The 24,987-nt window shown below is 37.1% G+C and overlaps 3 protein-coding genes, 1 long non-coding RNA gene and 1 other non-coding gene across 5 annotated transcripts; 3 read left to right on the plus strand and 2 right to left on the minus strand.

Annotated features, from left to right (window-relative positions):
- LOC136069579 (uncharacterized) lies at window positions 1-666 on the minus strand. The gene is made up of 2 exons (XR_010630802.1): window positions 488-666; window positions 1-330 (listed from the first exon to the last, which is right to left on the minus strand). It is a non-coding gene; the product is annotated as an uncharacterized LOC136069579 (long non-coding RNA).
- Window positions 667-2,547: 1,881 nt separating this feature from the next.
- Window positions 2,548-3,525, plus strand: LOC112036559 (uncharacterized). The gene is made up of 3 exons (XR_010630803.1): window positions 2,548-2,636; window positions 2,740-3,024; window positions 3,355-3,525. It is a non-coding gene; the product is annotated as an uncharacterized LOC112036559 (transcript).
- A 2,436-nt stretch (window positions 3,526-5,961) lies between these two features.
- On the plus strand, window positions 5,962-7,553 carry LOC136069580 (serine/threonine-protein phosphatase 7 long form homolog). Its single transcript, XM_065778286.1, has 4 exons — window positions 5,962-6,433; window positions 6,540-6,627; window positions 6,808-7,203; window positions 7,296-7,553. The coding sequence occupies exons 1-3, from the start codon at window positions 6,039-6,041 to the stop codon at window positions 6,943-6,945; spliced, it is 621 nt and encodes a 206-aa protein (XP_065634358.1). The 5' UTR covers window positions 5,962-6,038; the 3' UTR covers window positions 6,946-7,203; window positions 7,296-7,553.
- A 2,988-nt stretch (window positions 7,554-10,541) lies between these two features.
- On the plus strand, window positions 10,542-15,561 carry LOC112036562 (5'-adenylylsulfate reductase-like 4). Its single transcript, XM_024069405.2, has 4 exons — window positions 10,542-11,383; window positions 12,681-12,868; window positions 12,958-13,082; window positions 14,812-15,561. The coding sequence occupies exons 1-4, from the start codon at window positions 11,147-11,149 to the stop codon at window positions 15,255-15,257; spliced, it is 996 nt and encodes a 331-aa protein (XP_023925173.2). The 5' UTR covers window positions 10,542-11,146; the 3' UTR covers window positions 15,258-15,561.
- Window positions 15,562-15,847: 286 nt separating this feature from the next.
- LOC136069595 (uncharacterized) lies at window positions 15,848-18,227 on the minus strand. Its single transcript, XM_065778300.1, has 6 exons — window positions 18,158-18,227; window positions 17,726-17,878; window positions 17,278-17,383; window positions 17,039-17,153; window positions 16,293-16,361; window positions 15,848-16,187 (listed from the first exon to the last, which is right to left on the minus strand). The coding sequence occupies exons 1-5, from the start codon at window positions 18,225-18,227 to the stop codon at window positions 16,323-16,325; spliced, it is 483 nt and encodes a 160-aa protein (XP_065634372.1). The 3' UTR covers window positions 15,848-16,187; window positions 16,293-16,322.
- Between the last annotated feature and the right edge of the window lie 6,760 nt (window positions 18,228-24,987).

Genomic DNA, 24,987 nt, shown 5'->3' on the forward strand with positions numbered 1-24,987 from the left:
AAAATTAAGTACAAAAGATTCCATTGTTTATACTTTAGTATTCAATAATTACAACAATAGAAAGGAAAGATTCAAACTTGGATTACAACAAATTGATCACTAAATTATAAAACTCTTATTTTGACAGTCCGCTGTATTCCTATAACAACTTAGGAATGTATTGTTTTACAATGTTTTTAGAAATGTAGTGATTGGTCGCTTCACTAGGATGGATGCAATCAAAAAATAAGTATCGTGAATCCCTCTCACATGTTGGAGTAATTGAATTACAAGGGGTTCCGGCCTTCACGTACCCGGTACCACAGCACCCTTTCGAAGTTTCAACAAAGCCTAGTGGGCAACACACTCTATATTATAAGTTGTCCATATGAAATACTAAACAAAATAGCTATATGTATAAGTTTGCTCTCATGAGAAGAAGGCCAAGCACTGTAGCAACTCTAACCGTAAAATTTAGAATTACCAGTTCTGGGTTGGATCAACTTACCATACTTTTGTGGATTATTGATCATGTTTATCACCCGCTGATTGATATCTGCATAGGCAAATTTACTCCCTGGAAGAACTGCCTGTAACTTGGATAATAGATTCACCAGCTTGTGATTATAACTTTGAGAATCTGCATTTAGATGCTCTATGCATTTTCTATTTATTGGTTTCGGGTACTTCAAGGTTATCTGGATGGGCAAGCAGCCCATTGTAGGAAGACCAACTACCATCATTTTACGGCATCCAAGGTCATATAGTTGCTGCAAGTTTACATGTCCAAGAAAGACAATATAATCAATATTTTTATACTGGTAGATAATCAACATTCAACCAAAATTTAAGCTAGTGCATGTAAAATAAAATATCAAACCTACCCTATTACACTACTGATACATAGGAAACAACAACCAACACAAAACATGTCCTACCCATACTGCTCATAGTGTTCCTTCCATTTTTCCATGCAGGCTTCAGGGACTTCAACATCAAAACATGGAAGTTTCCAAACTTCTGAATGGTGCACAGAAAACATATTACAATGCTTGTTACATGATGCTCTCTGAATGGCACAAGAAAAGAAAGGAACTAACTTCTATCAAAAGAATCCTCACCTTTCATGGAATGATCTTCTGTTTGATATTTATTAACCGTATCAGAAATTAAACCCAAAATTGATGTTGAATTGAAAGAATTATCCCTATCCATGTAATGTGGAAACAATTCAACCTTCAGTTCTCTTGGAACTTCAATCTGCAAATAATAATTACAATAATTACAAATTTCTAGATAGAATCAGTCACTACAAGGCAACTTGGGAGATCAAGAATCAATAACACAAAATAGGAATTATGGTCGTTAATTATAATGACCTCAACCCATTCAAAATAAAATCCCCCTAACCACAATGGAATACTCCACTCCAACTTTCAAGCACCATATTCCATTTAATGACCATCCAACAAAAAAAAATTCCAAGGCAAATCACCATTGTTTTTAATCTACTAAAATTCCAAAAAAGGAATCTGAGCAAGCAGGTAGACGTCAACGGCAAGGAGGCCGTCAATCTAGTCAGCGTCCCACATCTGGTCGGCGTCAGACACCTGTACCCACATCTGGTCGGCGTCAGACACCCTTACCCACACCTGCTCGGCGTCAGACACCTACTCGGCGTTAGACCCCTGCTCGGCGTCAGACACCCGTGCCCACATCTAGTCAGCGTCAGACACCTGTGCCCACATCTAGTCGGCGTCACACACCCGTGCATGACCACACCATGGAGGAAGCAAGTGAGACAACAGATGAGATGTGTTTGTACATTGGTTATGACTTGGGCTCCATGGCGCACGATGATGCGGGTCCATCCCATACATTTGCCCATGGGGACACATCTCGGCCCCCATCCATGAGGAGTGATGATACTTGCCCACCCACATCCCCTACTACATCTCCATTGCCCACGGGCACTGCCCCCGTAGATGTACATGGTAGAGATGAGATGAGATTCATGCCCACCCCTGGTGCTGTCCCTCCTGAGTTTGTGCATACCGAGTTCATCCAGGCACAGATACCCGCCCCCCCACCAGAGGCTTCACACATTCAGGATTGGTCGCGAAGGCCGCAACGGACACGGACACATCCTCCTAATTGTGGGACTGGACATGGAACGATACTTCGATTCAATACTGATTACATATACATCTCTTTATAGTTAAATGATTTGCATATTAGTATTTGCTTGTGTTCTTTTCAGGCAAGGTGAGACCAGTCAAGGAACCAGTGAGGAGAAGAAAACGGGAATGATTTTCGATGGCCAAGAATAACTTATGTAAGTTATTTTTCAGTTGCACAACTGTATTACACTCTCCTTTATTTTGTCAGCAAAACTTTTGTCTACTATATTAAGTTGCTCTAAAAGGGAAGAACAAAGTGAGAATGATTGATTAGAAAACCGTTAAACTTGACACTGTCAAAGTAACTCCTATTATCTGCTTTATTTTATTTAACTAGTTGTTACTTATCTAAATAAAGAAATGTAAAAAATAATTCAACTAGTTGCAGCATCAGTTGAAGTGTTGTTTTTATGATTATACTTTCATGTTTGCAAGAAAAGGCTGCTGTGAATGGATTGAAACTGGCTAAAGATTCAGGTTTGTGAGTTGTTTCTAAGTGCTTAAAGGATAACCTAAACATTTCCTTGTCATTTTGGATAAAGATAGATTAGTTATACTTTACAATTGGTTTCTTACACAGAGGCAAAAGGAGGAACTCCATAAGAGAATAATTCAATTACAAAAGCAACTGGATGCAAAACAAGCATTGGAATTGGAAATTGAGAGATTGAGAGGGTCATTAAATGTCATGAAGCACATGGGAGACGATGGAGATGTGGAAATTCTGGAAAAAGTGGATACAATACTCAAACAGTTGCGAGATAAAGGAGAACTTGAAGATTTAGAAGCTTTGAACCAAACATTAATAGTAAAGGAGCGCAAGAGCAATGATGAGCTGCAAGAAGCTCGAAAAGAATTAGTTAATGTAAGTGTTTTGCCTCTTCATGCACAATATGTATATGTAATATTGTTTTTGTCAATGTACTCATAAAAAGAAGTATACTAATTTGGATTATATGTTAGATTGTCTAAAAACTGCCCTTAAATTTCATAATGCACTCTCATACATGGCTGGATCTGAGAATGCTATTCTGTCCTTTGTATTGCATGTCTATTTATTGTTACCGGATGACTCTTCCGTTTCATTCTGATTTTCTATAAATGAGTCATTGGATTGTTACCCTTTTCCGTAGGTGAACTGTATAGTTAAGATTTGGATGGATATACTAATCAAGTTCTCTTCTACCTCCTGCAGATGATTCAAAGAAAACAAACCACTTACAAGTACTTGATGGGGCCAAGGAGAGACTTCACCTATTCAAAGCAAATCTACTGGAAGAAGGTTCTTTTGATTCTGCTGTTGAGGGCTGTGATGGGGTTTTCCACACTGCATCTCCCTTCTATCATAATGTCACAGACCCAGAGGTTCATCCCATTTTACTATTCTTTAAATGCTTAATAATAGTAAATGTTTAAATTATGGTTTATTGATGGAATTGGTTGAAGATTTTATTCGTACTTTTCAGATTCCTTTTTTGGAATTTTAGTANTCGAGTATTCTATAGGATTGTTAGGTGTGCCTTTGATGTTGTTAGGTGTCACACTGAAACTAAAGAATTCATCCATGTTATGGACCTCTTGAAGATCTAAGTCTATGAAACTGTTAACGTAACGCTCGTTAGCCATCAAATTAGAGCAAGGATAAGGCTCTAATACCAACTAATGTGGGTCGAAAGTCGCAAGAAATAGAACACATTTATCTTAAGAAAATAACCTTTGAATCCACAAAGAAATTTATTAAAACCACCAAAAAGGAAAAGGAAAAGGAAAAGGAAAAACCTTTGTGAAAGTTTATAGATCAAATTCATAATAGTCTGAATGCTGAGAAGGCTTAGTTTATGACAAAGAAATGCTAGGTCAAGTAGAAGACCCTTTGGAAACCCTAGAAAAGTACGGTGAACATGAAATTAGGCATAACAAAGGAAAAATCACTAAAAAATTCTTAAATATATCCTAATTAACATCCTAACATAAAAAAACTCAATTTTGACTAAAATACTTCTAAAAGCTCTTTAAAACAAAGAAATAAAACCTTTTTCTAAAAATTTCTGAAAATTACAAAGAAACATTAAAAATTAATTAAAAAAAAAAGTTTACCTGCATATTTTGATCTTCATCACCTAGTGTGCCTTCCATTATGGAGTTGATCACTGCATGTGATTTAAAGCTTTGCCTGAAACTATTTGTCTCTTATAAGTTCATAGTTTGTTGTGATTATACCATATATGCCAATTTTAGTGTTACCTGAAACCCTTCTTTATCTTTCTACCTATCTGAGAGAGAGAGAGAGAGAGAGAGAGAGAGAGAGAGAGAGAGAGAGAGAGAGAGAGAGAGTATGCTAGCAAGCTTAGAAAGAAATTGGGTAAAGTGTTGGGATATTGGGATTTCTCAGGTTGAGTACCCCTCTACATGGTAAGTTGCACAACAGAAACAGCTGATGTGGATATTACATATAGTTGTTCCATTATAGATGACTCGTGCACCAATTCCTGATGTAAAGTGGCTGTAGATTCTGCCTTAACCAAGAAAGAGTTTATACGATGTTTGGCTGAAATAAAACAAGAACAGGCTGCCAATTAAATTTTATATCAAGTTTCTTCGTTAGAGTAGAATTTCCTTGGACATTTGAAACATAAATAAAAAGAAGAAAATCCTCAATGAGATTGAAAAAGAAATATTTTTACTCTTCCCACGGCTAGCACTTGGAATAAGTTTGCATTTGATGGTAAATAAGACGAGAATTTCCATTGTGGAGAGGATGTTGTTCTTTCAATTGCTTTCTGAACGTTTTGGATGCATCCACTAGGATATAACCAAAATATTTGTAGGAGCTTATGATTTAAGTTGTAATTTTCTATTATACTTTCAACTGGTCTTTGTTCTGCTGATAAGATAGTGATTTTGGTAAGAGTTTCTGAAATTTCTTTTGTTTGGTTGTTGTCCCTGACAGATGTCAGTAGAGTTATGATTGCTGAATGTATGATGTAAATATGTCATTGGTGTGTAAAGCATAGTGTGAAAATCTTTGTAACACCTTGGTTGATGACCGTTAAGCTCGCAATAGTCATGGAAAGCAACTTGCTTACAACTCACTATTTCTAGATTTGGGATTCCAATTCATAACATTGTGCCTGAACATGACTTTTCCACAACTTTTGCATCTTAGTGCACAAACTCAAGTGTAAGATAGAATGACCCTTGCTTATTGTGATATAAGTTCGATGCATACTGCCACAATACAAATCAATTTATTTATTTTTACCTGTAGAAGTAGTTATATTTGATTCTACATTAATCACCTTTAATTTATGCCAGATATGGACCCACATAGAGCGGGACCCTCTATACAGGATGTCTTGACGAGGCAGGATGTGCATCGTTCAAGTTTGCTTTGGGATGCTCCTTTGCCAGGCGAGGTATGCACTTGTCCAAAATCGTTGTCAATATATGTAGTAGAAAGATTTTTGGCATTTAAGTTTGAACCGTAATTATTACGTGCTTAGTGAATGCTATTATTAATACTAAGTTGCTCTGTTTGCAGGAAGTGCCAGGTGTACTGACTTGTCGTCACCGAGACAAAGGTTTGCTTGAAGGTCTGTTTGAAGGTGGGTTAGACCCACGTATCGCTGCTCATATCACGGATGCAGGATTAGATGGACTACTTCGGGTCCCAAATATAGACATTGACCATAGCTTGATCACGGCTTTGGTGGAGAGATAGCGGCCGGAGACACACTCATTCCACTTGCCCCTCGGTGAGATGACCATCACGCTGCAAGACATAGAGGTACCCATATGGGTGATTGGAGTGAACTATGTGCTAACTTGCTAGGGCATAGGCCGCCGAGAGAACTTCGTGGAGTTAAGAACACCGGAGTGATGGAAGGGCCGAGGATAAAAGCCAAATGGCTTGAGGATCGGTTTAGCAACCCTCTCCCGGCTGATGCTAGTGAGGAGCTTGTGCAGCAGTATGCTCGGTTTTACATACTGGAGATGTTGGCTGGTATATTGTTTATGGACAAGTCTGGCGAACGGCACTCAGTTATGTATTTGCAATTTTTCAATCCAATTAGCAATGGAAAGAGATATAGTTGGGGTAGTGCAGCACTAAGTTGGCTATATAGACACCTCTGTAAGGCATCAGAGAAGGAAGCCAAGCAGATTGGCGGTGCCGTGCTATTGGTGCAGTTGTGGGCATGGGAGAGGTTTCCACACATATGTCCTGTGATGAGGCATCCACACCAGGCATTGCCCCCAGGTCCACTTGCTATCAGGTATGTAGGATCTTAGATAGTTACCGTTTTACATTTTTGTATTATCTTTTTGCACGGGAATTATGTAAGTAACTAATATGAAGCTTATGTCTGTGTTGTTTGGTAGATGGAAAGGGGCTAAGATAACAACTGAACATCCAATGCACGTCCTACGCGCCTATCGTTTGTCACTCACTTCGCTACGGCCAAATCAGGTATTGTGCCTTACAAGTGGAAATCGCTTTGGCATGTAGTTGTCGTACTTACAAGTGGGAATGAATAAACATTCTTTATTTCAGAGTTAAACATTGTTGCCATGTATTGTTCACATTCGTTACACATTTTTTCTAATTATATTGTTAATATGGTTGTTTACATCTATTGGATCATTGCAGATTGTCTGGGAGCCATACAGAAATTATTTGGGTTCCCTGCCCGCATATTGTACGGCAGGCCAACGCATATGGAGGTCTATCGTGCCGCTCATACATTTTTGGGTGGTTGAAGGCCATCACCCAGAACGTGTTCTCTGACAGTTTGGGATGAAGCAAGACGTACCGATCAATGTCGATACTTCAACTGAACTTCACAAGATAACACTTCAGGGCAAGCACGAAAAAAACTGGGCTGATGAACATAGAACACATATTGCTAAATGGGCGGCGCATGCCACAATTGCCGAAGCATCGCCATTTCATGGGGAGATGAGCTACAATGACGATTATATGGTGTGGTTTCGTCCTCGCACTGTTCGCCATATTACGAGAGAGACCTCGTACTGGGATACTTTGGTAAGTTTTCAAACATTGTTTCGTTATAAATGTACCTCGCTTCGCATAGTTTAGTTCAACCTACTAACACTATTCTTGTATACTTGTGACAGGTTGAATCACAGTTGAGGATTATGGAGAAGTGCGAACCAGGGTCTGAGATCTACAACGACTGTATTAATGCCTTGCGAGCTGTTGAAGAGCTCGGTCGGTTGACATTGGACGATGCACGCACTGCGAGCAACACAAGTGAACCGGCTGTAGGGCGTGGTCGGCAAGCAGGTAGACGTCAACGGCAAGGAGGCCGTCAATCTAGTCAGCGTCCCACATCTGGTCGGCGTCAGACACCTGTACCCACATCTGGTCGGCGTCAGACACCCTTACCCACACCTGCTCGGCGTCAGACACCTACTCGGCGTTAGACCCCTGCTCGGCGTCAGACACCCGTGCCCACATCTAGTCAGCGTCAGACACCTGTGCCCACATCTAGTCGGCGTCACACACCCGTGCATGACCACACCATGGAGGAAGCAAGTGAGACAACAGATGAGATGTGTTTGTACATTGGTTATGACTTGGGCTCCATGGCGCACGATGATGCGGGTCCATCCCATACATTTGCCCATGGGGACACATCTCGGCCCCCATCCATGAGGAGTGATGATACTTGCCCACCCACATCCCCTACTACATCTCCATTGCCCACGGGCACTGCCCCCGTAGATGTACATGGTAGAGATGAGATGAGATTCATGCCCACCCCTGGTGCTGTCCCTCCTGAGTTTGTGCATACCGAGTTCATCCAGGCACAGATACCCGCCCCCCACCAGAGGCTTCACACATTCAGGATTGGTCGCGAAGGCCGCAACGGACACGGACACATCCTCCTAATTGTGGGACTGGACATGGAACGATACTTCGATTCAATACTGATTACATATACATCTCTTTATAGTTAAATGATTTGCATATTAGTATTTGCTTGTGTTCTTTTCAGGCAAGGTGAGACCAGTCAAGGAACCAGTGAGGAGAAGAAAACGGGAATGATTTTCGATGGCCAAGAATAACTTATGTAAGTTATTTTTCAGTTGCACAACTGTATTACACTCTCCTTTATTTTGTCAGCAAAACTTTTGTCTACTATATTAAGTTGCTCTAAAAGGGAAGAACAAAGTGAGAATGATTGATTAGAAAACCGTTAAACTTGACACTGTCAAAGTAACTCCTATTATCTGCTTTATTTTATTTAACTAGTGACTTAACAACTATTTCTTGAAAATTAAGCTATTTTTTTCAACCCATTATAGCTAACTATTTCTTTAAAATTAAGCTTGGAGCAATTTTTTCCAACCCATTATATGGTCATGTGACTAAATTTACATATGGATTGTCTCTTCATTCACTACATCATGAGCTGAAGCAAGATAGCTCCAAGCCAGTTTGGAGTTGGAGCCAAACTTTTTCCTTAATAAAACAATCCATAATCTCCAAAGAAATCAATCTTGTAACAAATGCTTATTAATTTATCCACAGTTCTACAAGTACGAAATAAGATATTTATTACTCATGCATGCATAAATTAATTACCCCTACAAAACTTATTTTATTCTTTAAACTGCGAAAACAACAATTTGACAAATCTCAGTATCCATTTGACAAACCAGCGAAAACAACAATAGCTATCCATTTGACAAACCAGTAGTTGCAATTGCAGTTTAAAATTTCAACATATATATATATATATACTAGCTATTTAAACTGCAATCTTATAACAAACTTATTTATTATATGTGTCGTATACAATAATTCAATCAAAACAAAGCTTGTAAACTTCACAGTTTTTAATCCACATTTCTATTATATTCATGATACATGATAATACATCATATACGCAAGTCATAGAACCAATACATTTAGCATTTAGGCCTTTCTGATGATGTTCCTTCTTTCTTCCAAACTGTTTTAGTCCCTCTATGTTGGGTTGTAGAAACAAAATCAAGTCCTAGAAACTAAATTTGCATTACAAACCCACAACAAAGTCTACAGAAATAGAAAATAAAGACAAACCCAAAACAAATCATTGAAAATACTATGAAACAAAACGCACAAACAAATGAACAAAACCCCAACAAAACCCACAATAAATCAAATGAAACCGAAGAAAACTCACAAAAAAAAAAAAAATTCAAATGAAACCCACATCTCAGAGCCTATATGGATTCAGATTTAGTAGAAATAAAGGATTAGAGAGGTCAACGAAGAAGAGAAAAGTTAGAGTGACGAACCTGTGTTGCCGTGAGAAATGGAGAAGAAGAAAAGCTTCTGGTGCCCAAGAACAGAGCGAGAGCGAGACTGAGAGGGAGATGATAGCGAGATTGAGAGGGAGATAGCGAGACTGAGAGCGAGAGCTCGCCGACGAAGTCTTCTGCCGCCGCCGGGTTCTCCGCCGCCGAGGGTGTGAGGGTTTGGTTTGGGCTTTAGGGGAGAGTGTGTGAGTGAGAGTGTGTGAGTGAGAGTCTGTTCTGTGAGTGAGTGAAAGTTAAAAGTGAAAGTTGGAAGTGAGAGTAGGAAAATAAGGTTCCGCACGGTACTCGAGCTTCCTGAGCTCGAGTACTGTTTAGAATTTTAAATCCCAAATGCCATGTCAGCCATGCCACGGTGGAGTTAGAAAACACAGTACTCGAGTTCACCAAACTCGAGTACTTAAAAAGATGGTAGATTGTTGTTTATTTCCGAAACAGTGTTTTTGTGCCAATTATTTCAAAAATTAATGGTAAACGGCCAATTTGGCCATACTAGTAGTATATAATTGTCAGTATGAATCAGGCTTATTAGTCCAAATGGTAGCTCTTCATGCACCGAGTGCACTGGGGTCCATGTGGTCAGGTCGAACTGCAAGGGGCAGTGTATAAGTTTAGGATTTTCAACCATTTCAAAAAAAAAAGTTTTGTGATATCACCCTTATCCCCTTACCAACCAAATTATGATTAATTTTCTAACATCTACCATTGTAATCAAATTGCAAGGACTTGAACCACGTAATTTGGTTTCATCCATTTTGTGTCTGGTGAACATTTTGCTGGCCCATTATCATTCAGGCAAAAAAGAGCTTTGTTAGAAGCTCTTGGGAATTGGTGAAGGCTCATGGGCCATTGTCCGTGCGATCATAGGCCATAGCCCAAAGAGCCACGCCAAGACAAAGAACCATTATCATTTCCTTAAAAAAAAAAAAAAAAAAAACTATAACACGTGCACTGTTCCACTTGCATCACCGCTGGCATGATCATCATGATCCATTAATTATCTATAAATGTCATTTTCCTTTTGTCGTCTAAAACCTACCACCTGATGATCTTTAGCACCCACCAAAAAAATATCCTGATTTTTCTCAGCTTGTCCAATATAATATACAAATTACAAAATACAAAACAAGTTGCTAAAAACCAAGTTAACACCAAAACACACACAGGTCTGACCAGCACCACCGTCTTGCACCCAAACCTAACCAGTTTTCCTCTCATCCTCCGCCTCCTCCTCCTTAGGCTCAGGTCCTCTGAATCTGAATCTAATTCCCTAATTAAATTTGATACTCAATCAACATCCTCTAACCATATCATAAAACCTTTTTTTTTTAAATTAAAATTTAATATAAAGAGTAAAAACACCAACCCCACCACCCTATTTTCATTTTCTATATAAAAAAAAAATTTATATATTTATTTTTATTAATAGAAAAGATACCTTGATTCTATTTCTTTCAGACCCTCACAAGTCACTAGGCCACAACTTTAAAATGCTTTTCTATTCTCTCCCTCCTGCTCCAGAACTTGACTTTAAAGTTCTCTCTCTCTTTTTTTAAAAATAGAGACTGATTTTTTAAATAATTTTTTTTTTCTGTGGGTCCGTACGGTTTGATTGACAATATCTATCTATCATTAGGGTTATCATAATAAAATCATCGTCAATGGAGATGAGGAAATTGGATTTGTGTTTGGGAACGAGGATCCTGGTGGTTTTGGCGGTGTGGGTAAGGCTAACGTGCGCCGCCAATGAATTTTCTAGTTCCAGTACTAGTTCTAGTTCTAGGGCTTTGCTATTTTGTGCTAAGGAGTCCGTTGCCGATTCGATTCTAGGGTTTCGGGATTCCAATTGCCCCTTGTACGCTGATGTTCGATCCCTTGGCTCCGTTGCTGTTACCGAGGTACGTGTTTCTGCAATTTTTCCATTTCATTTTCTCCTAGGTTAATTTTGTTTGGGGGAGGAAATGAAATGTTTGGTGAATTTTTAGCATCTGATGTGTTTTGTTTGTGTTATTTAGGATTTTTTTGTTGTTGTTGGTAATATTGATGAAATTCATGATTAGATTATAGCTTTGTTAGGATGTGGATTTGGAATGATCAGATGTAAGATTTTATTTTCAAATTCGTAACATCACAATTCTTCAAAACTTAAATCCTTTGTGTGTTGTTAAATTCATATGTTACAATTTATTCTAGTAATTGAATTTTAAACACTTTCTAGAGTTTGGGATTTTAGAGTCAACAACTCAGCCAGGAGTGTTGGAAAATTCTGGGAATTTTATGGTGCTATTGGGAGTTGAAGAATTGTAATGTTTGATCTTGCACTTTGTAGACATTGCTTCAGAAAGAATAAATTTACCAGCTCTTCAGTGGTTATTGTTGAATATAGTTTCATAAGGCTTAAATATTATTGCAACTTAAATAAATTGGATAGGTGACTGAGTAGGTATTGGCTTGTGTCATGTAACAACTTTATTGCTGGTAATAGAAAGGATAACAATTGTTGCATTGTAAGTTTGCTCATGCTCTTTGGAGTGAAGTTTTTCTGATGTTTGGGGTTCAATGGGTGATGCCGAACACAGTTGCTTCTCTTCTATTTGCATGGAGCAATTATTTGGGGAATTTTTCTTCAAATGTTTCGAATATGATACCGGTTTGTCTTATGTGGTTAATCTAGAGGGAACGTAATTCGCGTACGTTTGAAGATATATAGACTGGTGGATCTTGTGAAGTCTTTGCTTGTTGGGATTGTCTTTGAGTGATCTCGTATTTGGGGTTTTACACATTGTACTTCCATGTCTGACTTCTTAATTTCTGTTAGCTATTCGCCTTGATTTGTTTGTATTCATTTCAAGTGCAGTGTGTTTACCATCGTAAAAACAGTATACTTTTCTAATCAATAAAATTTATATTACCTATATAAAAAAAAAAAAGGGATAAACAATGATTAATCGATTATTACTTTAAATGTGGCAACATGCCCAATAGGGATAATGCTTATTGTTGTTATGTTTTTTTATATGTCACCGCAGACATGGTAAATATATGGATCCTAACAACAGTACATGATCTTTTCTTTCTTTTATATATTTGTTTATAAGATTAACAACAGTACATAATCAAATTGAGAAGTTGCTTTGGTTTTGTAAGTCTTTTGGTATTATTCTAAAGGATATTTTATACTTTGCTATTGTGAAGGGAGATGAGGTTTCACTTCAAAGGGCACTAAATATAGTTCACATGAACAGTCATGAATATGTAGCTGTGCTGTTCTATGCATCATGGTGCCCTTTCTCCAGGACTTTTAGACCAAGCTTTTCTATCCTGTCTTCTTTGTATCCCTCCATCCCCCATTTCGCAATCGAAGAATCAGCTGTCAGGCCAAGGTTTGTATATCACTAATTTTCCTTAAGGTTTGCTTATAATGATCTTATCATATTGAAAGTTGACAATGACATTGGTTGAGTTCCTGCAGCATACTTTCAAAGTATGGAGTTCATGGGTTTCCTACCCTTTTTCTTTTGAACTCCACAATGCGTGTTCGTTATCATGGCTCCCGGACATTCGGTTCTCTAGTTGCTTTCTATAGTGACGTGACTGGTAAGGCATTTACTTTTGCTTATTTGCTGTGGCCTTCTGTTTTGAATTCCCATCTCAAACAGTCTCTGTCTACAATGAATTAATACAGCTAGTTGTAGATTAGAACCCTCTATAATGTTGTTAAAATTGTGCTTAGACGTGCTTAAAATGTGATGTTTTAAGCTTTCTATGAGTAAAATTATTATCATAGAAAAAATTTACTATATAAAATTTTTAAGAAATTCAAATAATTGATGCTACATTCGAATTTACAAGCTTCTTACAAATGTAGTGCTATTGCACTATCCATTTGAGTTTATAGAAAAAATATATTACAACTTTGAGTTTATTTACTTTTTTCAACTATTTGTCATGAATCTTTTTATGAGAAGTCATTATACATCATATTTGAAAAACATGTTTTCACTTCAATCAGGCATGCACTTGTGTTTTATGCCTAGGCTCCAAATTCCAAAGGCCTTTATGCTTTAGTGCGATTGATGCTTTTACCTACACTGGGTCCAAGCAAAAAATAGGTCTATTCAAATTTTAGTCAAAAACTGGCACGAGAACTAGAACCAGTTTTGATCAGTTTTCTTTAAAATTTTGATTACTTCCACACAAAACAAAAAGGTGCATTACATGCATTTTTTCAACTAATAACAAAATGGAATAAGCTATTTATTTAACTTAAGAATATTAGGCCCATTAAAAGTTAGCCTGTGGCCCCATGCATTCAATGCTCAAATACTTAAAGGAGTTTGCCATTTATAAAGGAAAAGGTATGACAGCTTCTGTTATTTTCCTCTATGTGACTTATAATACTTTTTGTTAAACCTCTCCATTGAGCAAAAAAAAAAAAACCCCATATTGATAGAGAAAGAATCATGGCATCTTCTTCATTCTTTCAATATAGGAGTTGCAATACTTCTTTTTAAAACATTTTCTATTCATGTTTTTCAACGTGTGACTTGCATATCATTTAATTACTTATGACGTCATCTGGTTTAACTCCAATTCAATCTTAAGACCTTGAACCTCTCCCTTTTCTGGTCCTTTTAACAGTCCAAGTTTGGTTATTGAAGGGTTTTTTAAATTCCTCATTTGCAAATTAATTATTCCTTATATGTCATTGAACTTAATTAGGGATTTTTGAATTGTTAGTTGTGGATATATATATATATATATATATTTTTTTTCAGTTTTAGTTAGTGAAATCATGGGTTATTTCTTTGTGTAGGCCAATAGTTGAAATGTCTCCCCTTATTTATTTCCCCACTTGCTTTATTGAAAATTGTATGTGTATACATGAGAAATTATAAGATCCATATGGTGAACAAGTGATGCGGTCTACCATTTCACTAAAAAATTGCCACTTGTTTAAAATCGTTAGTTAGAAAATTTTTTTAAACAGAAATTAATTACTGACTCAACAATTTTAAACAAGTGGAAGTTTTTTAATGGAATGATAGACAAGTGACGTGGTCCACCAGAGAACTATAATTTCTCGTGTATACATGCATGGGAGATGGAGAGAGAGTTGGCAGGGGAGGGGGGTTTTTAAGATTACATGTGGTATCAACCATGCCATTGATCTGCATTAGCATGCAGAATGCATCCTTTTTCCTCTGCTATTATTTTTATTTTTTAATAAACGTTTACCATTCTCTCCGTGCATCTATTCTTTTTTACATAATCTTATTGAAGTGTATTCTGTGCAATTTTTATTGAATTTAATGCATGGTTTTAGGCATTAAGACTGTATCATTGGATCAAGTATCCCTTGACAAAGTTGGGCGTCCATCAAACAATGAGACGCATGATAACAGTGAGCAGGAAAGCTGTCCATTCTCATGGGCAAGGTCTCCAGAGAAACTGTTTCGGCAGGAGACATATTTGGCTTTGGCAACCGCATTTGTTCTTCTGAGATTGCTATATTTCATTTTTCCAACTCTACTTTTCTGTGCTCAATATACTTGGAAAAAACACGTTCAAAATGTGAGATTAGGGAGTTTATGGGAGCATCCTTCAGCCTATCTGAAGCGTACAATACATTTATTCAATTCTCTAAAAGAGCCTTGCAAGAGAAGCAATTTGCAGGAGGGAGCAATGAATGCCAGGGCTTGGGCTTCCAAGTCCCTTGCCACAGTTTCTATCGGTGATGCGAGCACCAGCCGGGATTTGCCCGGAAGTTAATGTAGATGACCTTTCATTATTACCAGATTGGAGACTTGAATTTTCTTTTAAAAGCGTTTGGCTTCAAATTCTATTTGCCAGTTCTTTTATTTCAGATAATCATCGCTACACCCATGATTCTCAGCTGGGTTGGATGTCTTTGTGATGAAGCTGAAATATGTTACTGTATCTTGTTGTTGTAGTTTTCTGTTTCTCATTTGTTTATATGAATTAGAGTACACTTTATCCTTGAAAAGGTTAAAATTTTAGTCCGCAATTTGTGAATAGTTCATTATTAATAGACTCAATTTCCAATTTTGTATCAGTTATTGGTGAGTCCATCTGTCTTTATAATTACTGAGTTGTAGCGTTCAAAACTATTTACAATATGGAATTGGAATGTTGCAACCAATTTTTATGGCTGGATCACATCAGAGTATGAAGGTTGATATTAGGAAAAATTAGCTACGGCGTTTTGGGGTTCAATCCTTCAAAATGGGAATGTTATAACTTTTATCATTCTATTGCTGGTCTTTCTTTTGTTTTTTTGTACTTTATTTTCTTGGGGAGGTGGGGATGGATCTAAACTTGTTTTATAGTGGAATTCATAATTAGATAAATACATCAAACGTTTCCATTAAAATTCTCCCTTAAGAACAAAATTATAATAAATAGCTACTCCAACTAAATTCAGATTTTTGGAGGAATTATCCGGGTACAGTAGCAAGCATATCACTTTCTAGGTTCAACTAATGACCTAGAGCAAATTGCAAAAAGCTATGGGCAAGCAACACGCATTGTGGCCAACCTCCATCACAGGAATTGGCCAAGCGAGATTACTCAAGCCAGCTGTTACCCTAATCTCCTACGCAAAATATACATCAAGCAGGTACTCCTTACTCCACTATATTTCTATTTTACAGTCAACTCATCAAAACCGCGAACTCACGTCTGCATAGACAAGGCAAAGGACATTTCATGAGCATCAAGCAAAGCTTTCCTTCAGAAACTAGAGTCAAAAAGTAATTTAAAAAAGAAAGCACAATTAGATACTACCTCAATTGGGTTAGCTAAGAGAGTCACACACTAGTCAACGTCCCCAGTGGCAGCATCTTTCTTCACTATCTGCCAAACATATATAGAATACCTTCAGAAAGCCATAGTTCAGAAAAACATAAAACATATCAAAAAAATTTCCCCTACAAAAAGGAGCATCTATTATTCTTCTTGTCAGTGACTATGGAATAATCAATTTGTCATGTGCCAGCTTCACAAACATGTAACTCCTAACATTTCATCAGCTCTTACCAAGTTTAAACTAGTAAATTATAACATATTTGTCATAAAATTGTAAACCATGTCACCAATAAATTACATGACTTTTTCGGTTGACAATCCAATCAAAGTCTTCCAAAGCATCAGAAAAATCCTTGGCTCTATGTACTGTATAAAACATTTATTAGTCCCCCCCCATGCATTATATCCACTTCAACCTCAAGCCATGCAAATTGCAAATATGCAGCAACAAGCCCATTAAATGGGTTCAAGAGGAGATATTCTACACACAGATACTTCTGATGAGCATGGGCAGTAAGAACCTTGTCCTATTAAAGAGTTGACCATGGAATACCAATGACATGGAAAACCTCACTGACAGCTACATTCATCCGCTTACCAACAAATGTAGGTAATCCAAGTTCTCATAGACTGATTAAAAAATAGGAATTTTACGCCTTTCAAACAGAACTGATTCTATTATATAAACATGACTTCATTGAACAATCTGGATTGCTAATCAATACCTGTGATATGTATTCTTTAATCCTGTCATTAACTGGTGCATCTAAAGCCCTCTCAGCAAGTTCATAGAATAAAGTACTACCTTCAGGTCCATTAACTTTGTCCTTCTGCAAATATCTGCAAAGAGAAACAAGAATGGGGATAAAAACAACTGTATGTCTGTTGTCATTTAAGAGCACCATAAATGACCAATCAAAGAAACATAATAACTAAAAACTCTACCCTATCAGACAATTCTAACCTTTGCTGGACAAGTGCCTCCAATGCCTGTTTGACGTTTCCAAGAACCGGATGGATTTCATCACTATCAGAAAATCCCATCCGTCTCAAATGATGCCAAAGATTCTCTGCAACGTTTCACAAATAGTGAGCTTCCATTTGTTAGGAAATCATGAGAAAAAAGATAAATTTAGAAGGAATTTCCCTCATAATTTTTAAGTGAGAATCATAAGCCACCAACAGCCTCTTGAGGTGATGTTTACAATCTGATCTGTCGTAATTAGACAAGCATCCCACTTAATTCCTATAAAGTGAGAGTCCACCAAGCAGATGGTCTGGATCCTCAAAAAGAAGAAAGTTTTAACCATGAATTTTCCCGAAAGATAGGCTGTTTCCAACAGAAATATTCTTCCTTCTTGGTGTGCTTTCTAAAGTTTATTATCTTAGAACAATTTAAGCAGAGACCATACCTTCCGGAATTTTGCCACCTGCTAGATGTACAACACCAAGTATGACGAAAGTGAAACCAGTGAGATGTGTTGTATTTACATCCTCAACATATTTCCTATATACATCAGCGGGTAATTGACTTATAAGGATATAGGATTTTGCATCTGCAACACCTGGAGCAAGGAATTAATGTAACTACATTAGAGCCCATATAGATAGAATATATTTAAAAACAATTAAAAAAATAACCAAGGGACTAGATCTCTTGGCACTGCACACCATCTCAGATGGTTGGGAAAAACATGTTGAGATAACTGCAAGAGTCTTTGTTCTTCCTCATTGAAACATATGAACAAGTTATTTAGAGTTAGAGGTTCAATTGGTGAACATGTTTTTTAGTGCCTCTTGCAAATATTTTCTCCACATTCACAATATTATAATTTCAACTATACAGGTAAGGAGACAGCAGTCAAAGGTTACCTCAGTGGTTGTTGCAGCTTCTGGCTGCAAGGTGGTGATCATAGTGACTGAATGAACAACATTACAGTAACTAGAGAAGAAAGTGAGATTTGTGAAAATAAACAAACTGGTTTTACTAAGTTGACTATCCAACAGATCATGAATCTACTCTGGGTAGCTGCTCAAGTAGTGGTGAGAGAAGAGAGAAAGGTAAAGCAGAAATGAGGAGTTATAGGAGATGCATTAGAGGGAAGGGAGGAGTATTCAACCCCTCCAGATATTAAATGAATTGGTTAATCTGGAAACTAAGGGGGGACAGAATGACCACTTTAAACGAAGGGAGTTGAAGGCTAAATTGAGTACTTTGCATATTCCTATTGTTTGCCAGGTGGAAATAAGAGTTAAAGAGGAGAATGTATCTAGAGTCAAAGATATTATTACTCCAAGAAGTTGGAGAGTTTAAAGCTCAGATTGTAAATGGGGCATGGTTCTAGCGAGTGATTTTCACGTGGCAAGGAATAATGAGGAAAGAATGGGTAGTAAAGAGCTTTCATTATATGATCATCAATTTGGGCAGTGTTTGTATAATATTGAAGTCATGGATCGTCCTTTTATTGGGTGCTTTTACAAAAGGTGCAATAAAAGAGAATAATAATTTTTTTGGAACAAAGTCTCTCCAAACTACTTTGGAGAGACTCTTCAAGCTTCTCATATATTTCTTTTTTGGATGTGAATTTTGAAAATCTAATTATTGAATTTCATGTTCCTTATGTTCGTAACATGCAAATCATATTTACTATTCGATCAATACACTTATTTTTTATACACAATTTTAGAAGACAAAAACTTAAAATTTTAACATTTGTTTGATGACATAGCAATTGATTTTTTGATTTTCTTAAAATTTTGTAAGCATAAAGGATATAATAAGAACATACAATCCAACGGTTAAATTTTCAAAATTCCCACTCAATATAAAGATAAATGAGAAGTTTCTTCAAACTAGTTTGGAGAGAAACTTTGTTCATTTTTTTGCGAGGAATCTGGATCAGGCTATGGGCAGTGAGCACTGCTTTTCTGAATTTGGGCAGGCAGTGGAGGAAATTTTAGCCCCAAGGATCTCAGATCACTCTCCTGCTTTAATTTCCATCGGGGAGAACAGGAATTATGGGTCTAAACCTTTCAAGTTCTTCAATTTCTTGGCTTATAACAATAAATTTTTAGATTGGGTGAAACAAGAATGGGCTATTGAGGTTCAAGGGCTCTCAATGTTCAGATTGTATTGTAACTAAAATAAGTGAAGCAAGCTCTAAAGAGGATCAGTAAGGAAGCTCATGGAGACATTACACAGAGTTGCTTGTGCAAGAATAAGGCTTGAAAGTGTTCAAAAATGTTAATTTCCTAGGCAGAATGAGTTAGTTGTTAAAGAAAGGGAATGCATGCATGAGTATGTGTCTGTAAGGGGGGCTGAGGAGGCTTTTATGAACCAAAAATAAAGAATTAGTTGGTTAAATTTGGGAGACAATAATACAGCTTTCTTTCATAGAGCTGTGAAAATCAGAATCTTTAGAAACTCTATTCTGTGTTTGTATGATAATGAAGGCGAAAAGACAGTGGATCCTCAGCAAGAAATAAAGATGGCAGTAGAATTCTATCAAAACCTACTTGGTGTTTCTAAAGGACAGCAGCCACAAGAGGTAATTAGTAAAAACCAGATAGTGATGGACTTCCAGATTGTATCTAGGCGTGAGGAGAATTTGCTAAAGGATGATTCAGATATGGAAATTCAGCAGACCTTGTTTTCTATGGATAATGAGAAGGATCCAGCCTGATGACTTCAAAACCTAGTTTTTCAAGGCATGGTCTATTATCCAAGTTGATGTGGTGAAAGCTATCCAGCCCTTCTTTACTTCAGGTAAGTTGCTTGGAGAAATGAATGCCACTATCCTTATCTTAGTACCTAAAGTATGTAATCCATCAAATATGGGTGATTTTAGGCCTAATTCATGCCGCAACATCATTTACAAATGCATCACAAAAATATTAGCAAATAACCTAAGGCATGTTAGAAATAATTAATCAGCCCTAACCAAACTGCATTTGTACCAGGTAGAAGTATAGTTGAGAATGTGTTGTTAGCACAAGAAATGGTCAAGACTTACCATAGAAAGGGCCTTGGCAAGTGTACTATGAAGGTAGATCTGAAAAAATGACTGACTCAGTAGAGTGGAAGTTTAGTTTGCTTTGTCATTGTGTTGTTGGCTTTCCCAAGAGAAATGCTGCATCAGTTAAAAAATGTATTACAACACCTAAATTTTCTGTGGCTATTATTGGAGGCTTGGCTGGCTACTTCAAAGGAAGTAAAGGTCTTAAACGAGGGAATCCTTTGTCTCCTTACTTGTTTGTGCTAGCAATGGAGGCATTTACTAGACCACCATGGATAAGAGAGTTGAAATCTCAAAGCTTCAAGCTTCACCCTTAATGTGGCAGGCTACAGCTTATCAATCTTTGCTTTGCTGACAACATAATGAATTTACATTTGCTTATTTGTCTAGTCCAATTGGTCAGAAAAGTGCCGGATGAATTTAAGGCTGTCTGAGTTGTAAGCTAATGAATAGCGTTAAACAGAGAATTTTTAGTTCTCTCCACTTCAATGAAGGTACCTCTTTATCAAGATTTTCGACCTCTAATTGATAGAATTACAGCTAGAATGAGCTCCTGGATGTCAAAAAAGTTGTCCTTTGCAGGAAGATTACAGCTTCTTCAGTCGGTTTTGTACAACATACAAATTTTTTGGGTTGGGATGTTCACACCACCTAAAAAGGTCATTACGACTGCTGAACAAAAGTTCAACAAAATTTTGAGGAATGGTCCTGATAAAGCAGCAAATAATGCCAATATTCGTTGGAAAAAATATTTGTGTTCTTAAGGAGGGTGGGTTAGGCTTGAAGGAGATTAGGAGATTGAGAAGTGGAATAAGGTGGCTTGTTTGAAACACATCTAGAACTTTTTGCTCAAACAGTTCAATTTGGGTGGCATGGGTGGGTCATAACAACATATTGAAGGATTCGGTGTGTCAAAGCATCCCAAGATGGTACCTGGGGATGGAGAAGATTAATTAAGTTAAGGGGCTTGGCAGTTGGCACCACAATTTCTGAAATTTGTTGTTGGAGATGGTTCCTAACTTCCCATATCTTCCTTTGGCATGTGATTGGTGGCACCCAGATGGGATTCTATATGAAAAATATGGCTGTAGAGTCATTTACAATGATGCTACTAGTATGGATGCAAAGCTGTCTAATGAGATGAGGAATAATGGAGATTAGAGATGGAAACCTGCAAAATCAAATGAGATTGTAGCAATTCAAAACAAACTCTGCTTGGTTGAGATTGGTGCTGAAAATCAACCCATGTGGCTGCTCTCAAAAACAGGTAAATTCAATTTTGCCATGACCTGGTGTGAAGTTAGATTGAAAAAGCCAGAAATTTCATGGAGAAAACTGACTTGGTTTCCTATAACTAAATCAAAGCATGATTTCATTGGATGGGTTGTGTTTAAAAAAAATACTTCCCCCTCATGATAGGCTCCTTCAATGGGGCTACATGGGAATTCAGATTGTGTTTTCTGTAGAAAAGTCTTGGAAAGTAGAGATCATTTGTTTTTTGAATGCTTGCTGATATGGAGAGAGGTGATGAGATGCTACCTTCTTAGAAATCCTTAGTGTTATTGGGATGCTGTAATCAACTGGGGATTGTAGAATTCGAAGCACAATAATCTTAAGACAGTGTTATGCAAGCTAGGCTGGGAGGCAGTCACATATCATGTTTGGATCCAGCGTAATGCCAGAATCCATGCTGAGAATCTCAAGACTGGAAAGTCCATTATCCAGGCAGTAAAACGGGAAGTTAGGGCTCAGGTCCAATCTAAAGGAGGCTTCAAAAAAACTATATGTAGCAAGATCCTATGCTGTAAATAGGGAATATCTTCCTCAGTTCTTAAAGTAGTTTAGGATTCTGTTAGTAGAGGTTGGGCTTTGGTGCAATGATAAGTGTCTTTCACCAAAAGCAATAGGTCGCAGGTTCAAGTCCTAGAATCAACCTCTCCAAAACAAATTGAGGGTAAGGCTACCTACCATGACCTCTCCTAAACCCCGCAAAAAGTGGGAGCTTTGTGCACTAGGTATGAGAGAACATTGCTATAACTAAATTTCACTATCACTACCTCAAAATGCTTGGTTTCCATTTCGGTTGTAGACAGGTCACTCAAGGTGTTGGAAATAAACATGGGGGTGGAAAGGAAATTGAAACCTCTTATGGCAAATGCCTATTAAAGGGTAGTCAAAGGTGGCAGTTCTTAAAACGATTAATAAATAAGAAATAGAAATGACAGACCACTGTATTGTCAGCCAAACAACTTATTGGTGAAATCTACAATAGAACAAATTATGATCTGGTAATCTAACTTTGTGTAACGTGGCTTAAAATAATGGATCAAACCGTACTTCCTCTTTTGCAAGAAGTCAAAACTCAAATCCTGTTATATGTCCACATATACGTACAGGTATATCAGTATATGTGTGTCTGTTAATATATAAATTAAGTTCAAATTACAACTAATGTAACAGTTTCACAATGTTACATCACTTTGTAACATCTCTGGGATCAATATTTCAATGAACCAATCATTGGATTATATGACCTTCACATGTATATCATGCTTGCCAAATACCAACATAATCAAAGATTAAGAACATCTAAAAATTGTTTAGAATTATGGGTTTTTTATATTTTAAAAACATACTGAATAAATAAATTTTACATTAGCATATAACATCATATTGACATAAAATTCAGCATGCATGAATGTATATCAAGTCAGGAGCATAAAATCTAGTGTTAGTCTTGACAAAATATTAATTTTTTATTGTTAGGTGTCTTGACAAAACATTAATTCTTTTATTAAAAAGTTAAGTGATGTAACATCACAAAGTATAACCTGGCCAGCAAGCTCTAGTTTAACTGGCACCTCCTTCCCTAGCAAGTACTAGGTGGAGGGTGAGGTTATAAATTCAAAACCAACTAAGTGCATGTGTAACTTAACTATCCTCCATCCCCCACCCACCCCCCCAAAAAAAAAGGTGCCTCTGTAACTTAGTAACGAGTTGAGTAAGCTCTCCCTCTTAATTGGGCACCCAGAATTTTGGTGGGTTTTGAAAAGGACATAGCGGATTACTCTGCAACAAGTTTGTCCTTTTCCTGGAAGAATATTGTTTACACATTAGAACAAATATATTTTCTAATTCAAAGACATGACAATCATTAAATGGAAGTGAAATGCAAAACTACACCTCTTTTGAATATCAAATTGAGAGAAATCTTCTCTAGCACTGGCCATCCTACAGAAGAAAAACATAGGGCAAGAATTACATCAAAGCACCAAAACAAGTACACAGAAAGATGCCATGTTGGATATAAATGGGGTAAAAAACAATACCCTATTTGAAAATGTTTTGCCATTATGAATTTCAGAGTAAATGCCATGACAAATCCACGATTGGTTTCAAATCCAGCTCATGTTTTATCATGCACAATCTAAAACATAACAAACTAAACAAGCAGACCAACTGATAAGCACTGCCCAACTGCAAATAGGATTAGAAGAAACACAACAATTCAATGTAGGCCCTCAAATTTTAAACCATAGTCCTTTTCGTGCTGCATTGAAGGAAAAACTAATTAAGTAGGATCCAGGTTGAGATCCTCAATCCTCATGTCTAGGCCATTGAAAAAGGATATGCCTAGCTTGATGCTTGCTATTACTCGAAGAAAAAAGTTGTAAAGCGAGTCTTATGACCAGTTATTCGTTTTGGTCTGAGAAGGTAGAAAAGCACAAGATCACACCACCAATTGGTTTCGGATGTAACTTTCTACCTAGAAGTAAGGTGCCATCATTAACTTTAAAGAAGTTATCGTGATACTTCGGCAGGAGGGGGTGCTGTTGATGAGCTTAAAATGCAGGATGCTAAAAGTTCATTTGATGAGAATAGTATTGACAGGAATACTACGATTGTAGCAAATGAATCATCTGGTGAAATCCCGGTGTGAGAATCAAGATTCTGATGTGCGATCAGTGCTTTTTACAATATCAATATTATAACATCAAATTCAACAGGAATTGCAAAACAATTCAGCGGCATGAACCTATCAGTATTTCCTTATTAAGAACTTCCCAAGATCAGTTTCTTATGAAGCCACCAGCATTTTATTAACATGTATTTTAATAGCTTCCACAAGAATGTTAAATATTTATAAAATACAAACACATACTTATCAAAAAAATTTAAAAAAATATAAACACACCATCGAAGCACAAATTTAACAGACCCTTCTCCTAATCTATTACCAATGTGTGTTTTTTTTTTTTTTTTGATTGAATCAAGAATCTTTATTGAAAGAGCTGGAGAACCAGCAACAAAACAGAACCACAGAGCCCAAACCAGCAACAATACAGACAAGGCTCTTAAAAGGGAGACCAACAACAACAAAAACCAAAGGACCTCAAATAAGCCCCAGCCAGACAAAGCAACACAACCTTCAAACCTGCAGAACCATAACAGAACTACAACACACCAAAAAAAAAAAAAAAAANGCTGGAGAACCAGCAACAAAACAGAACCACAGAGCCCAAACCAGCAACAATACAGACAAGGCTCTTAAAAGGGAGACCAACAACAACAAACCAAAAGGAACCTCAAATAAGCCCCAGCCAGACAAAGCAACACAACCTTCAAACCTGCAGAACCATAACAGAACTACAACACAA

The sequence above is a fragment of the Quercus suber genome, unplaced genomic scaffold (genome assembly GCF_002906115.3).
Source record: "Quercus suber isolate HL8 unplaced genomic scaffold, Cork oak 2.0 scaffold_179, whole genome shotgun sequence".
Taxonomy (NCBI): Eukaryota; Viridiplantae; Streptophyta; class Magnoliopsida; order Fagales; family Fagaceae; genus Quercus; species Quercus suber.